Below are 13,212 nucleotides of genomic sequence, written 5' to 3'. Positions count from 1 at the left end.
GACGCACTACACAACACCGCCGTTTAAGTATCCGTCTATAACTGTACGCAATGTTGGCCAATTGGGGACCTGTAACCATATTTCCCAACGGTAGGGTACGGCAGGTGAACTTTTACAACGTTTTTACTGCCATAATCATCATTTTGCCGTAGTTACGTCGTCGAAGGTGCTGTAATTGACAAATTTGTCATTCGGTTCCTTGCATTGGTCATGATGATACTCATCATCACTGCTTTGTTCTTCGCTGTGCAAATTGAGGAAGTGGTAAGCATCTCTCACCCATGATGTACACGATGTCTTATGTATTCGCGACTGTAGTGCTTTTTACGAAGCTCTTCGAAGCGTGATTTTTTGTCTTGTGAATTTTTAATGGCATCCAATCGGTCGGATAACTCCTTTGTAAGTTCTTGCGCATCTGAGTCCTTGTAGCTACTGCCCGAATCATCTTGTGAGTCCGCATCCGACATGTAGCAGAAAGGTGTAGATACCTCTGTGATTTTGGTTCTGGTCCCACGTTCCTTGTCGTGCTCACTAATTGTTTTTTCGTCCCATGTGATCGACTTTTTCCTGCTAGACCTGAGGGTGAGTTACAGGGTACTTATAACAGACGGCCAATGGGAGTCGCTGCTGCGTGGTAGCTTAACTATATCTTCTTACATTAATGATTCTTGGGATGAATCCTCGTCACTTGAGAATGTCATCTTGGGTCAGGGTAACCCGTAATTGAATCTGTAGTGAATTTGATAATGCTTGGACACAATACTATCAAGAATGTATTGAAGCATTGATTATCGACACGAAATTCGCATACAACATTCGTATATTATGCATACAACTGATGTGTCCAATCACTGCATCCGCAAATTTGGCGTTGTCTACCCATTCACTTGACGGACGAGCCGTTGCACGCAGCAGCGAATTACCTCTACCCGTGAGACACGTAGAAACAGTTAAACAGCATGACACTTTCGTTCGAAAGTGCACACACGTCAGTTGTAGATTCGAAACACGGAAATATTGCCGTGCGCGTGATAGCCGAGCTATCCAACCGCAATAATGGTTACAATGAAATAGCCCACAAATGATACAACAAATGTGTAAGAGGATATTATTGCACACATCCAGCACACACACCTATAGGCTTTCTGCGAAGTACCATTGCCACTCCGGATATGAACTGTATTCCGCAGGAAGGCGTGCTGTCCAATATCCTGCAACGTGGAATCTGCTGGCGTTGTGGTTATGCGTCCTGTTCGCTCCACATGTAGTTTTTAGTTTTACGAAAGGCCTTTTGTTAACTGTCTTTACGTATAGTGGACATATCAGTATATGTTTCTTGCATATATCGGTTGCGTGTCTAAAACATTCGTTTTATTACGGGCAAAATGAACGTCCTTGATGGCGGATGCTTTGTGGCGCTGTGCGACTCGTTAGTTGCCGTGGACTTGCGCTTGGTAGAAGAATTAACTTGCAGGGATCTATTAGCGAGGTCCCATCCGGAGAACGACGCAGAGCGGGTGAACGCTTGTGTTATCACCCCTACCACAGCCGGTCTATGGTATGTATACGCATTGACGGAGTCATCGGGATGCGACATAGACGAAACACGTGTAGCTGCGTTGGTGTGCATATCCGCTAGCGTGTTGGACCCGGCTTTGGTCTCAACGAGTTACCTTCTGGAGCTCCCGTGGAAGGAGCTGGCTGGCGACGAATCTCATTGGTACACCAACAAACTGCAAATTGCGTGCGGAACCGTCGGTTTTCTTTGCATGGAGAGTATCCGGAGGTGCGCGAAGGCCCACGGACTCACTGCCGAGAATAACGAGGCATTTTACGAGTACATTCGCAGCTGGGCCAACGCCATGTGCCAGGCTACCACTACGTCCAGCAAGATATGTTTATCCAACCTGCCTAACGGCCCTATAGGCGCGGTGTCATCTGTTGGTATATGTGACAACGGGACGTACTATTGCTCTGTGCTGAGGGATGACGTTACCGGGGAGGTGTCTGGGATTAAGGTAATGTTTCCATCCTCCGAATGACGTGCTCGATTTCGCGATCCTGTATGAATGGGCACAATCGTTTACGCAAATGAAAAGTACTTCGTTGCGATGGCATCGGTTGTCGGCAACAACCGCAAAGGATTCGCCTGGTTGCTGTAAGATCGCCGTTAACTACATCGCACAAATTGTTGTTCGTGTGGCTTGCAAGATTGCTCCCCCACAGAACGATTAAGGACGTCCACCTTGCATAAACAGCAAAAGGCGCCATGCAGTCATCAGCCGAAAATTACGGTACGGCAGTTTATGCCAAGATTTGAAAACCCTCACTATTGCGTTAGCTACACGTATTCGATCCTGTGAGTGACAGCCTAGGTAACAGCTGCGTTACCCAGTCTTGTGATATCTCTGATACGTTTTGAATGTATGCCTTCCTTGTGCTTGTGCATTCGTCGAATACCACCAGGGGCGGTAGCGGTCGCTTTGAGAATAACACGGAGTGCGGATGTATAACCACCGTCTTGTTTTGTATTTCGATTTTGTATGACTTTGAGTCGCTGTTTATTGAGGCCATGTTCATCCACCCTCCCTTACAGAGGCACTTCAGCACGTTGTCCCATTCTGACGAGTCCTTACAACTGGGTATGTTGATGAACCCGACGCGTTTTGTAAGTATTTCTACGAGTTGAGATCGTATTTCGGACGCTCTTTCGAATGCGGCAGCGTTGAATCCGAATTGTTTACAGGTCTCCTTTCTGTTTGGCGTGTCGTTCCAGATGGTATACATATTGAGCAACGTGAGGTGGTCTCCACTGGGGTTGGCGAGGTTTTTCCGCATTTTAAAAGCTTCTTTGTCGTGTTTTTCAGACGAGAAAAGAGTCAAATCGGTGGACAGCATCGCCACGATAGTCAGCATTTCCGAGGTGCAGCTAAATTCCGCAGAGCACAAAAGAAGCCTCGCATGACGTGGCAGTAATGGTATGTGTCCCATCTTTTTCCTGTGAACTGAGTTAAAGAGACGATTTATTATTCATAAACGCACCCTGTTTCTGTCAGGTTACCCTTGCAATCGAGTGCGTCCAGACGGTAGAGTTCCATTGCTGCGGCGAGCAGAGCGTTTTTGCTTGGTGGATCTATAAGGGGAAAGTCCAGCGGGTTCTTTATTCCAATCATCTGCAATTTGTTTTGCCCTCTCAACATAGCACGCTTCATACCTTTAGCTCCAGGTAAACGTGCGATACATTGGTGCATTGCATCTCCGGTATGCGGGATACACGCATTGAGGTGAACGATTCCGTAGTGTACAGACGAAAAACCTTTCCTATACCACGTTTTCACAGTCACAGACTTTCCTACCTGGACCCATACGTCCCGCTCGTCCAGCACGTTGATCAGCCGAGTCTTTCGAAATTTTTTGTATTACTAACGACTCAAAGCAATTCTTCGCGCAGAACAACTTCTGTTTCATCAATCCACTGTCCACCACGAATCTGATGCCGGGAATGGTTACGCTTGTTTCTGCTATGTTGGTTGCCAGCACGACTTTGCGGTGTCCGTCAGGTGTGGGCTTAAAAACTTTAGACTGTTGTTGCAGCGGGAGTGCGGCGTATAGTGAGACGATTTCTAGTTCTTTCCAGTATTTAAGTTCGTACGGTGTATCACCTAGAAGCACTTCAGTGGCTCGCATCACGTCTGCTACGTTTCCCCCAACTTGAACTCCCGACGACTTCAGGAACTGTGTAATGACAGCCACCTTGTTTTGCAGCATATGATCCAATGCCTCTATATCATCCTGCCCAGTCAGAAAAACCAAGACATCACCATTTTTGTACGTCAGGTTTATCTGCAGGATGGTCAACATTGCCGCCTGAATATGAGTGGCCTACGATTCCCAACGACTCACCTCGAGGTAGTCCTCTTGCGGTTGCGGTGCGTAGTAGATATCGAGAGGAAATGTCCTGCCAGCAACACGTACGATCTCACAATCTGTGAAAAAATTTGCGAATGCACTGGACCGCAACGTGGCGGACATTATGATTACTTTGAGGTCGCGCCTCTGTGGTATGCATGTGCGCAGGACACCCAGTAACACGTCGCTGCGTATGGAGCGTTCGTGGGCCTCATCTATAACTACTACGGAGTACTTTGAGAAAAGATGATCAACCAGCACTTCGCGTAGTAGCACTCCGTCCGTGACGTACTTGATCTTCGTTTCCTCGCCGCAGCAGTTGAGGAATCTCACCGCGAATCCCACCAGTTTCCCTACGTCACAGCTGAACAGGGAGGCAACGTGCCGCGCGAGCGACACAGCCGCCACACGCCGAGGCTGCGTGATGACGATTGTGCTGTCACTGTATCCATTTTCGTGGAGAATCTTCGGGAGGAAGGTGGACTTTCCGCTTCCCGTCTCTCCAGTGAGCAACAACACCTGAGAAGACCTAAGCTTTGACAATATTTCATCCTTGTGAAACCATATTGGCAATTCCGTAGTTGCATCCATTGACGTGAACTCCGAATTCCACGTCTGTTACAAGTATGACGTATTCGGATGTTGTTCAACGTAAAACAGAGATAAGACAACCACCAAAAAGGTTCAACAATAACTCAGTAGGCAAAATACCCAAATCGTGGGCTAGTAACGACGCGTTTTCCGAACCATATTGCGGATCGCGGCATAGTTTTTTGGCAATAGGCTCAAGCAATTTACTGTTAGCATATTAGCGGCAAGGATCGGTATTACATTATCCGTAAAGCTATAATTCGACTGCCAGATGTGTAGTGTCAAATAATTAATGTGAGTACGGGCGACGTTGCTTTAAGCCACGTTAGCTACCCTGGCCATAGTCCGCGCCTTGCTTTGTGCAGTGAGAATTACATTCCTGCATGATCGTATACGAGATTTCCAGTCACGATGATGCTTACAAAATGTGTGTTTAATGAGAATGCTGATTATATGTCGGAAGAGAGACATTGCTCGACACGTCCGCTACTGTTCGGCTGCGGAATTGATGACTGACGGTTGTTAAAGCCAAATACCCATTTGATTGACCGAGTTTGGTCGTGCTACCAGCAGTGTTTATCACGGCTGTGTTTAATTCTTTCGTTAAGCCGCTCCTCGGCGGTCATCTGCGCCTTTACTACCTTTGTGGTTGTTTTGTAGCTCCACATCCCTGATTTCTCTCTAACAGTAACAAATGACATTTTATTCTCTGGGATAGAGTCCGGACCGTTGGGAAGTGTTTGGTCTTCTCCGGCTTTTTGCTTCCCTGCAGGGATTATCATTGCGGCGGCATATAGCTCACTTATAATGTATACGCTTGTGGTCACAAGATCCGTGCTGTACGCGTCGTCGATGCATAATGTGCGATTGCTCATAATGCTCTGTACTGTACGCGCCTCGTTGTCCTTGGATATCGGATGCTTTACAATAATCGTGTCGCCCACAGCAACCTCCTCGACGAATTTTGTCTCGAATCTGCAAAACATCAGTTGCACATCACAGCATGTATAACGTTGCCGAACATGGGCGGTAACGAGTGCAGTGTCATCTATTAAAAGACGACATGGATTCCAACATCACTGTAATCAGAAAATGTAATATGTAATCTTACCCCTGAATAGTGTTACCCGAGGATACTATGCGTCCAGTGCCAGTAATTTCCTTTGCGTCATTAGGTTTCTCTTTCGAATCATCGCGTTTAGATTCTGAGCCGATTTTTTTATCTGGTCGGATTCCTTTTACTTTGAGCCGCTTTAACTTCAACTTCCCGCCGAAATTGCGATTATATAGATCACCAGTAGACTCCATTAGTATAAAACTAGTAATAAGTTTGCTACATTAGCACATTGGAGCCTTTACTGGGGACATATCGCCAGACGTTGCTTATCGCGCTTCATCAAGGTGACCGTCAACTTGGTTTTCACGGATATTCACGCGAATGATCTCCGCTATAAATACAGCGTCAGATAGTATCCATTTTGTCTAGTGTCTGGTATATTTTTATGGCGACTGCTTCGCTGTCTGGCTGAGGCCGCCCTTTTGTGACACTCAAGTACAAAGCATAGCGCCTTACAATATATTTTAAGCTAATATGTATCCTCAAGTAAACATAAAACTACTATAAATGTAATCAATGAAGTAATGTGTATAATCTGGAGGATGTTGTTTTCACTCCTATGGAATACTTCGGAACCTGGCTGAAGGTTGCTCTTCCATTTGTCTATTGGTCAGTGAATCACGATGGCTGCTGTGGCACTGCACGGGTACAAGGTAAAGGGGGTCAACAATGTCGTGGTACGGCTCTACCCGCAGGTGCTCGGCATTCACAAAGTGCACGAGCACAATCTCTGCAACGCCCTCAGGGACTTTGGACTTATGCTAAAATCGGAATGGTGAGTCTCTTAAACTCCACATATTAACCGTGATTGTTGCATCGATTGTATTTAGCAATAAACATTTTCCATGTCTATTAGCAAATTAGGTCTTTGATGACTGGTTGTATCATTCTCCAATGAATGATTGATATCCTTTTTCTCTGCTACCTCGCTACTCATATAGCGTTAAACGCATTAAACGCTCGTCATGCTTGTACAGCAGGGACGAATTGCTACAGTACAATCACGACTTTTTGAAGTTTGCGCACACCATGCGTTCTAGTGAGCTTTGCATGATCGCGCATGGTTACTCTATTTTGGAGCTTGATGACCGCGATTGGTGGGACAAGTTCTCTGCAATTGCTGCTCGTAACTCGTATGACATGGACGGGAAGGAGATGGCAGGTCTGATGTATTCTCTTAGCAGGGTGTATCCCTACAAGCACCCGCTGATTTCACAGCTAATAGAGGAGTCAACTCCTTGGATCCAGCATGCTAACCCAGGCACCTTGTCCTTGCTGGTGAAAGTCATTTCAAACCTAAAGATTGGCGGTAATTACCTGCATCGAATCAACAAACGGGCAATAGAGATTATAAGTGAGCTCAACATTGTCGACGTCATATTCTTCATAACTTCCAACACGGATGCGAAGGTCCGTGACTTGGAGCTTTATCGTGCTCTATGCACACGGTCGATTGAATTGTACGACGATATGGAACTGCATCACGTACGGGCATTAGCAGCATCTTTGAGTATTGGTGGCTATAAGTCGTCTTTATTTTTCAACGTCCTGTCTCTGCGTCTGGTTGACATTTGTCGAACTAAAAAACTTAAGGATGGCGATGTTATATCCTTGTTTTTGGCGTACACGTCTCAGAAGTTCTTGAGTCAGAACGATCTTTGTATCGACGTGCAGGTGTACAAACGGTTTTTGCAGGAGCGACATGGATACATATCGAAGGATAAATTCGAGTTCCCCATTCCTGAGCTGGGCCCGGTATTCTCTAAGGCGTTGAGTGACAACATCCATCGCATAACGGCAAACGGAATGCCCATTGTGTTGCGAGCGATTTCCATTTTAAAAATTCCCGTTGATCGGGAACTATACAGCAGGGTGCTGCAGGAAACAGCGCAGTACATTCGTGATGGGAAGTACGACGGGCTAAAACTTTCAAATTTAGTAGTTGTACGTTTTTAGTTGTGTAATACCATTGCTTCAGACCATCGCAAAACGTCCAGGGCGGCACGATGTCTTCTGGAATGCCGTGCACGACACCTTGTCCAAGTATGATCCCGTTGATGTTATTGACATAACTGCAGGCCTGATGCCGATTTCAACGCTGACATTGTTGCCAAGATGACGGCTACGCTGGGGGCTGTGACGGACGATGCCCCCAGACGTTTGGTATACAAGGACCTTATCAACGTACGTTTTCTGCGTCGAATAACAACATTTTCAGTTGTCTTTGATGTGCTGTAAGGACATGACTGTGAAGTCTATTTTTGCCTTGACGCGTGTCTACGCGGCTAACATGGAGCTGGAGGCGTTATGCTCTGAGCCGTATGTGAATGCAGTTGTTGCCCTGATGCAACGCGTCCCCGTTTCCGATGTTTTCCACTTACTCAAGCTCTATCCGTTTCGCGTGCTTCCACCAGGCAACCGTAATGTCGTGCACCTTTTGGAAGCTGCGAAGGATGCGCTTAATAAGTCCCACGAGCGCTCCCCTGGCTTCACGGCATTGCGCGTGATGCTTGAAGATTTTGTTTACAAACAGGATGCTGAAGATACAACTTTAAAAACACCTGATACTTGAATAATTACGTTGTTTTCTCCATGCGATTTACTGCGCACCGGGTATTAGTGAGCTAATGAATGGTTTTACGACGTGCGAAAAATTTCGACGATATTATCGGATCATGCCTTGGTTTCGTCCTTCTGATTCTCCGCTTGCCGTTTCAGTGCCTCCGGATTGATCAGTGGCATCGTGAATATATCTTTAAGATATTGCTGGTCAAATCCTCGTGGGAATATGGTTTCGTCTCCCCACCGACCGTTCCCCTTGACAGCTTCGCAATTTAAATTTAGCGACTTCGACGAATACTTGGGGAGTGATCTGAATGAAATGGCGTCAGTATACGACTATTCGACAATACGTGTTTGACATTGGCGTCAGCGGGTGATCTATAAGACCATAGCACTATTCGAGAAAGATTGCATATATAGTGGTTTTAATGTAATGCATAGCCATGCAATTGTGATTCCACGTCAGCAAGCTATTTTTAGCCAGGGAAGTGCGAATCTCACCTGGTAGTTATCTTCCTTCGTGTGCACAATGAATCCTTAGATTTGAACCACGCTAAGGCCACAGCTTGAGACTCGTGAGTTGGCTTCCAGAGTCCCTAATGAGTATACATCCAAAGAGTTTAAAGTATGAACGACTATCATAAGCATATCGGTGCAATTTGCTAACATGACACGGATATGTGTTTATCGTACCTGAATAGATCTGTTCGTCGTCCATACTTTTGCTTGCCCATGTTTCATGTACTCCATTCCACCGGCAGAATTGCTATGCAGTGTCATTATTTCTTCAATATGCCTGGCCTCAAGGTCCTTAAGGCTTATGTCATACTTGGAGCCATCCAGGTAGCTGCAATAGAAATATAACCACAGCTACATACGCAATACAGCCCTTAATTAGATACAATGCCCCACGATATGCTTTATAGTAACATTTATATGCTATTTATCCAGATCCATTACTGCTTACCTGAACAAGGCAGAAGGCAGTTCATATTGTTCATGTTGCGTCTTGACGTCAACGTGAGGGTGACGCCACTTGAACGTCTCCAGGAGATGGCGCATGTAAAATCTGAGGCCACGGCTGCTGTGTCCAGTTTCGCTGTAACGCAGAAGGACGGATTTTAGCTGCCATACTCCCAGTGAAGTCATGAGCGGCTTGTCGAGGAATAAATGCGATAAAACAAGATGTGTTTCGGCTGCTACCACCAGTCTGTCATTACGAATTTACGTGTAATGCCATGTTGGTACTCTGAATCTAATGGTGGCGCTGTGTATATCACAGCAGCATACGCGCGGACCTTACAGAAGCACGACGTTGTAGAGACAGGGCATCCGCAAACATACAAAATAAGACATACAAGTTAAATTTACTTTGAACGCGGCCGCCTAACTAGGAATGTGTAGAGGCTAAGGGCAGCTCGCTACTGGTTTCCGCAGTCATATAAATGCGTCGCACATAGGTAATACGCGCACTCCCATATGCCATCACAACACACAGAATCTAGAATTCTACAAACCGGCTCTCCGGCAAACAAATTATGATTCGCAGAGCAACGCTAGACATAGCCACCAAAGAGGAAGGCCAACGCACCCACATGGCAAACGAAAAGCCATGTGTTGGAACGCATTAATATTTTACGACGTTGTGTACGTATTTGCCACCAGGGCGAGATAACGTACGCACAGACCGTGAACACCTTATGACGCTGCCATAACGTTTAGTGCCGCCAACACACATATATGCTGCACCTCTCCTCCGCCTGGCAGCGGCATGTAACTACCAAATACACGTGGAAAATGGCGGTAGAGCGCCAATAACTATGTTCTACAGGTGTTCATTTCCCCATCCGTCCACCCGGACCTTGCCCCATTCGTCGCGTAGGCCCTGTGAGAGGGCCTTCCTCGCGCTATACGATCATTTCCCGCGGATAGGTTCGCTGTATTTTGTACGAAAGGAACCTTATTTTAAACTTTCACGTTTATCTCAGTGAAGAGTTGTGAAAGGCACCGACGTTGCCACATACAAAGCGACAACCACTGGCGTAAAGATGGATCGCGGAGATGCTCAGGTAATTTGCGTCGGAGTTTGTCATATTTCCCTCTATGAATTTGTGCGGTGGCATCGTTGAATATGTGCCACTGGTCGGGCGTGTGGTTTATGTGATTGTTGTTCGGCCATTCTTCACCGTTTTCCAGGTGTACAAAGCCTACCAAAAGCAGCCCACTGTAAGTGTGGCTAAGCTCGAGAAGCTTGGCCGCAAGGCTCGCTACTGGAGGGATGTTGGTATGGGTTTCACCACCCCCAAGGAAGCCAAGGAAGGCACCTACATCGACAAGAAGTGCCCCTTCACCGGCAACGTCTCCATCCGTGGAAGGATCATCAAGTGAGTAATTCGTGCTATGCATCGGCATTGTGGTCCGTATGTGTCGCGTGTACTGCGCGAATCGTGCTGCGTGCAACCGTTGTTGTTTGGGGATTCTGCCTTAATGTGTCTTTCCTGGCGTTCCTGGGGTTTCATGGTTCTTGTAGGGGCATGGTCATCTCCACGAAAATGAAGCGCACCATCATTATGCGCGTCAACTACCTCCATTACGTGAAGAAATACAACCGTTTCGAGAAACGCCACAAGAACATTGCGTGCCACTGCTCGCCGTGCTTCGAGCCCAACGCCGGTGACATCGTAACCGTTGGCCAGTGCAGGCCTCTGTCCAAGACTGTGCGTTTCAACGTGTTGAAGGTGGAGAGGAACCAGATTTTCGGTAACCCCAGGAAGCAGTTCCGCCTCTTCTAAGGGCGTCACACCGTGTAGAACAGGTTGAGGCCTAATCGTAATGCGTATCGAAGTTTGACCGCACACTTGCCTTATTTAGATGGCGTTGACAGCTGCAGCCGCTTCGTGGCTTCAGCAGTAACACCGGGACAGCGCACTTAGGAGCGGCACTCCGAATGCACTACCCGCTACTAGTAAGAACGGTGTCTATTGGGCGCCGCGGCACTCCTTAGCAGTGGAACATTTTAGGACTGTGTTGTGGTCGCCCGTTATGGGCGTGTGTTACCATGGGCGTCGTGCGCCCGACAATGCCAGCGTGGTGTTTGTGCTGTTGCTTTAGTTGTGGATACGGTGGTGCAGATCACTTTACGGACCTCATGTTTGACTTCGGCACGGGTGGCGTCCTGCTGATACCCCGACTACGATCGTTGACCCTTTTACTGGGCGGGCGGTTAACGTTGTTTGTCTTGTAGGGGGAAGCGTTGCAACGTTTGTTTAGCCAGGACTTCCATTTTTCTGTGACACCTTTGTATTCGAGGTTGCCATTTATTTCCTGGTACTCGTGGCGCTTGAAGCCAACGAGGTTTGAAACGACTTTGCCGCGTGAGCGGACGAATTCGACGAACTTTTCACATACCGTGGTGAGTAGGTCTTCCAGCATATCTAGTGCCTTTAGGTAGGCTGGGTAATCGCGCGACGATACGGATATGTGCAGGCGTTCACATACGGGGGCTGAGTTGAGCGGTTTTCCTGTGATTGCGATATCGACATTCCCCCCGGAGTTTCGCATTATGAACTTAATGTTGTTGTTGTTTGGTCCCAGGATGGTTGCGGTGACGTTGAACTCGGGCTCGTATGTGAATAGCTCGATGAGTTCCAGGCGCGCGACCCTCTTACATTTTGTGTCTGAGGCGGCGTTCGTGTGCGTAACCCTCGCATCGGCTCCTCGGGGCGCGTTGTATGGTTTGGCGGACTGCCTCTGTTCAAACAGCTGCGCCTTCGACAAGGCGCGATCGAGAGTCTCTCCGCCGTGCAGTTCGACACAGCGCAGTATGCCTACATTGGGTATGTTGAGGCCGTTGAGCTCCTCTATGGCGGCACGGCCTGCGGCGCCGTCGGCTAGTGTAACCTCGGCAGCGGCAACATCATTTTTTACGTCAATTTTGGATGCCCCTCCGAAGTGACTGAATAGTTCTTCAAGGTCGCTTTCAACGAGGTGGAAATCGGACTTTGCGTATTCGATAAACAACGCTGCTCTGAGAGCTGTTGCGCCGGGTGGCCGATACGGCCTTCCTCGGTGCACTCGCGCATCTGGCACGTTTTTTCTATACGACGAAGTAACCGCTCGCCGCTGCCCGCCCTTATCTTTCCATCCTTGTGAAGAATTCCTGCAATCTCCGAAGTTAATTTGGTAAGGGTTCACAATGGTGTTCGGAGCCACAGGCAAGAACGGAGTGGGTATCCCGTGAAAGTGTGCGCATGACGGCCCTAAGGGCCCCGCGAACATCATTGGGAAGATGTTCGGATCGGCAATGACGCCTACGTTATCCGAGGCGTAAGCATGATTCGTCATGGTGTCGGCAAAATTGGCATTGGATGAACTCAGCAACCGATTTCTGCAAAGGTTCTACAAAACCAATGAGCCACTCCCTGCATGCTCCGAGGGCGCAGATTTAAGGGCTTCGTCTGCGCTCAATGTCGACGGATGTGCTGTGGATTGCGGCCGATAAACGAACTGATGCGCCGCGAAAAGATTCCGCCGTGAAGACGAAATCGAGTGATTGACAGAACCTTTGCCGGACAAGAAGAATCAGAATGCGCACAACGCCACCGACGCCACGAAGACCGGGTCTCGTTTCAGATGCGTGTAGTCAGGCGTTGTTGGAACACGGCGCTCGTCGTTAGCGTTGGCTCATATAAGAGGTTCAGTGTTTCGCAAGGAGGAAAACGCTGAACTGTATCGCAAACCGGCTGACGCCAACAGGGGCTCTATTACCCCTGCAACAATCACAGAATCGCTGTGTGAAGCATAACGTGTGAACCCCTTCGCGGGGAACTTAACAAAGGCAAGCGTAGCTCACCGTTACAGAGAAAAATTTTTATTGCGTACTATTGCGTTTTTTATTGTTTCTAATGCATCATGTGGTCGCTTCGAGCCACGTCGCCGCAGCTCCTATATGGGGACAAGTGGGTCGAAAAATAGGTATGTAGACACATCCGTTCCGGGTTTTGAGCCACATTAACAACGCTGATGGGTTGATA

The 13,212-nt window shown here is 47.7% G+C and overlaps 8 protein-coding genes across 8 annotated transcripts; 3 read left to right on the top strand and 5 right to left on the bottom strand.

The window, feature by feature from the left end:
* Positions 1-138: 138 nt before the first annotated feature.
* Positions 139-701, bottom strand: BBBOND_0205000 (hypothetical protein, conserved; the record flags this gene model as incomplete). Its single annotated transcript, XM_012912074.1, has 3 exons — positions 139-244; positions 280-576; positions 658-701. The coding sequence occupies 3 exons, from the start codon at positions 699-701 to the stop codon at positions 139-141; spliced, it is 447 nt and encodes a 148-aa protein (XP_012767528.1).
* Positions 702-1,385: 684 nt separating this feature from the next.
* On the top strand, positions 1,386-2,042 carry BBBOND_0204990 (hypothetical protein, conserved; the record flags this gene model as incomplete). The annotated part of the gene is made up of 1 exon (XM_012912073.1): positions 1,386-2,042. One exon carries the CDS (start codon positions 1,386-1,388, stop codon positions 2,040-2,042), a length of 657 nt encoding a protein of 218 aa, XP_012767527.1.
* A 295-nt stretch (positions 2,043-2,337) lies between these two features.
* BBBOND_0204980 (helicase associated domain containing protein, putative) lies at positions 2,338-4,500 on the bottom strand (the record flags this gene model as incomplete). Its single annotated transcript, XM_012912072.1, has 5 exons — positions 2,338-2,998; positions 3,043-3,173; positions 3,215-3,321; positions 3,357-3,867; positions 3,904-4,500. 5 exons carry the CDS (start codon positions 4,498-4,500, stop codon positions 2,338-2,340), a joined length of 2,007 nt encoding a protein of 668 aa, XP_012767526.1.
* Positions 4,501-5,063: 563 nt separating this feature from the next.
* Positions 5,064-5,808, bottom strand: BBBOND_0204970 (hypothetical protein, conserved; the record flags this gene model as incomplete). Its single annotated transcript, XM_012912071.1, has 2 exons — positions 5,064-5,475; positions 5,612-5,808. 2 exons carry the CDS (start codon positions 5,806-5,808, stop codon positions 5,064-5,066), a joined length of 609 nt encoding a protein of 202 aa, XP_012767525.1.
* A 432-nt stretch (positions 5,809-6,240) lies between these two features.
* BBBOND_0204960 (hypothetical protein, conserved) lies at positions 6,241-8,189 on the top strand (the record flags this gene model as incomplete). The annotated part of the gene is made up of 5 exons (XM_012912070.1): positions 6,241-6,392; positions 6,559-7,561; positions 7,596-7,660; positions 7,696-7,801; positions 7,836-8,189. 5 exons carry the CDS (start codon positions 6,241-6,243, stop codon positions 8,187-8,189), a joined length of 1,680 nt encoding a protein of 559 aa, XP_012767524.1.
* Positions 8,190-8,290: 101 nt separating this feature from the next.
* Positions 8,291-9,328, bottom strand: BBBOND_0204950 (hypothetical protein, conserved; the record flags this gene model as incomplete). The annotated part of the gene is made up of 4 exons (XM_012912069.1): positions 8,291-8,489; positions 8,681-8,775; positions 8,873-9,026; positions 9,147-9,328. 4 exons carry the CDS (start codon positions 9,326-9,328, stop codon positions 8,291-8,293), a joined length of 630 nt encoding a protein of 209 aa, XP_012767523.1.
* An 899-nt stretch (positions 9,329-10,227) lies between these two features.
* On the top strand, positions 10,228-10,971 carry BBBOND_0204940 (40S ribosomal protein S11, putative; the record flags this gene model as incomplete). Its single annotated transcript, XM_012912068.1, has 3 exons — positions 10,228-10,248; positions 10,376-10,563; positions 10,710-10,971. 3 exons carry the CDS (start codon positions 10,228-10,230, stop codon positions 10,969-10,971), a joined length of 471 nt encoding a protein of 156 aa, XP_012767522.1.
* A 340-nt stretch (positions 10,972-11,311) lies between these two features.
* Positions 11,312-12,523, bottom strand: BBBOND_0204930 (hypothetical protein, conserved; the record flags this gene model as incomplete). The annotated part of the gene is made up of 1 exon (XM_012912067.1): positions 11,312-12,523. One exon carries the CDS (start codon positions 12,521-12,523, stop codon positions 11,312-11,314), a length of 1,212 nt encoding a protein of 403 aa, XP_012767521.1.
* Between the last annotated feature and the right edge of the window lie 689 nt (positions 12,524-13,212).

Source organism: Babesia bigemina, assembly GCF_000981445.1.
Source record: "Babesia bigemina genome assembly Bbig001, chromosome : II".
In the NCBI taxonomy this organism is placed as follows: Eukaryota; Apicomplexa; class Aconoidasida; order Piroplasmida; family Babesiidae; genus Babesia; species Babesia bigemina.
The sequence above is the reverse complement of the archived record's forward strand: the minus strand, read 5'-3'. Positions and strand labels throughout refer to the sequence as shown.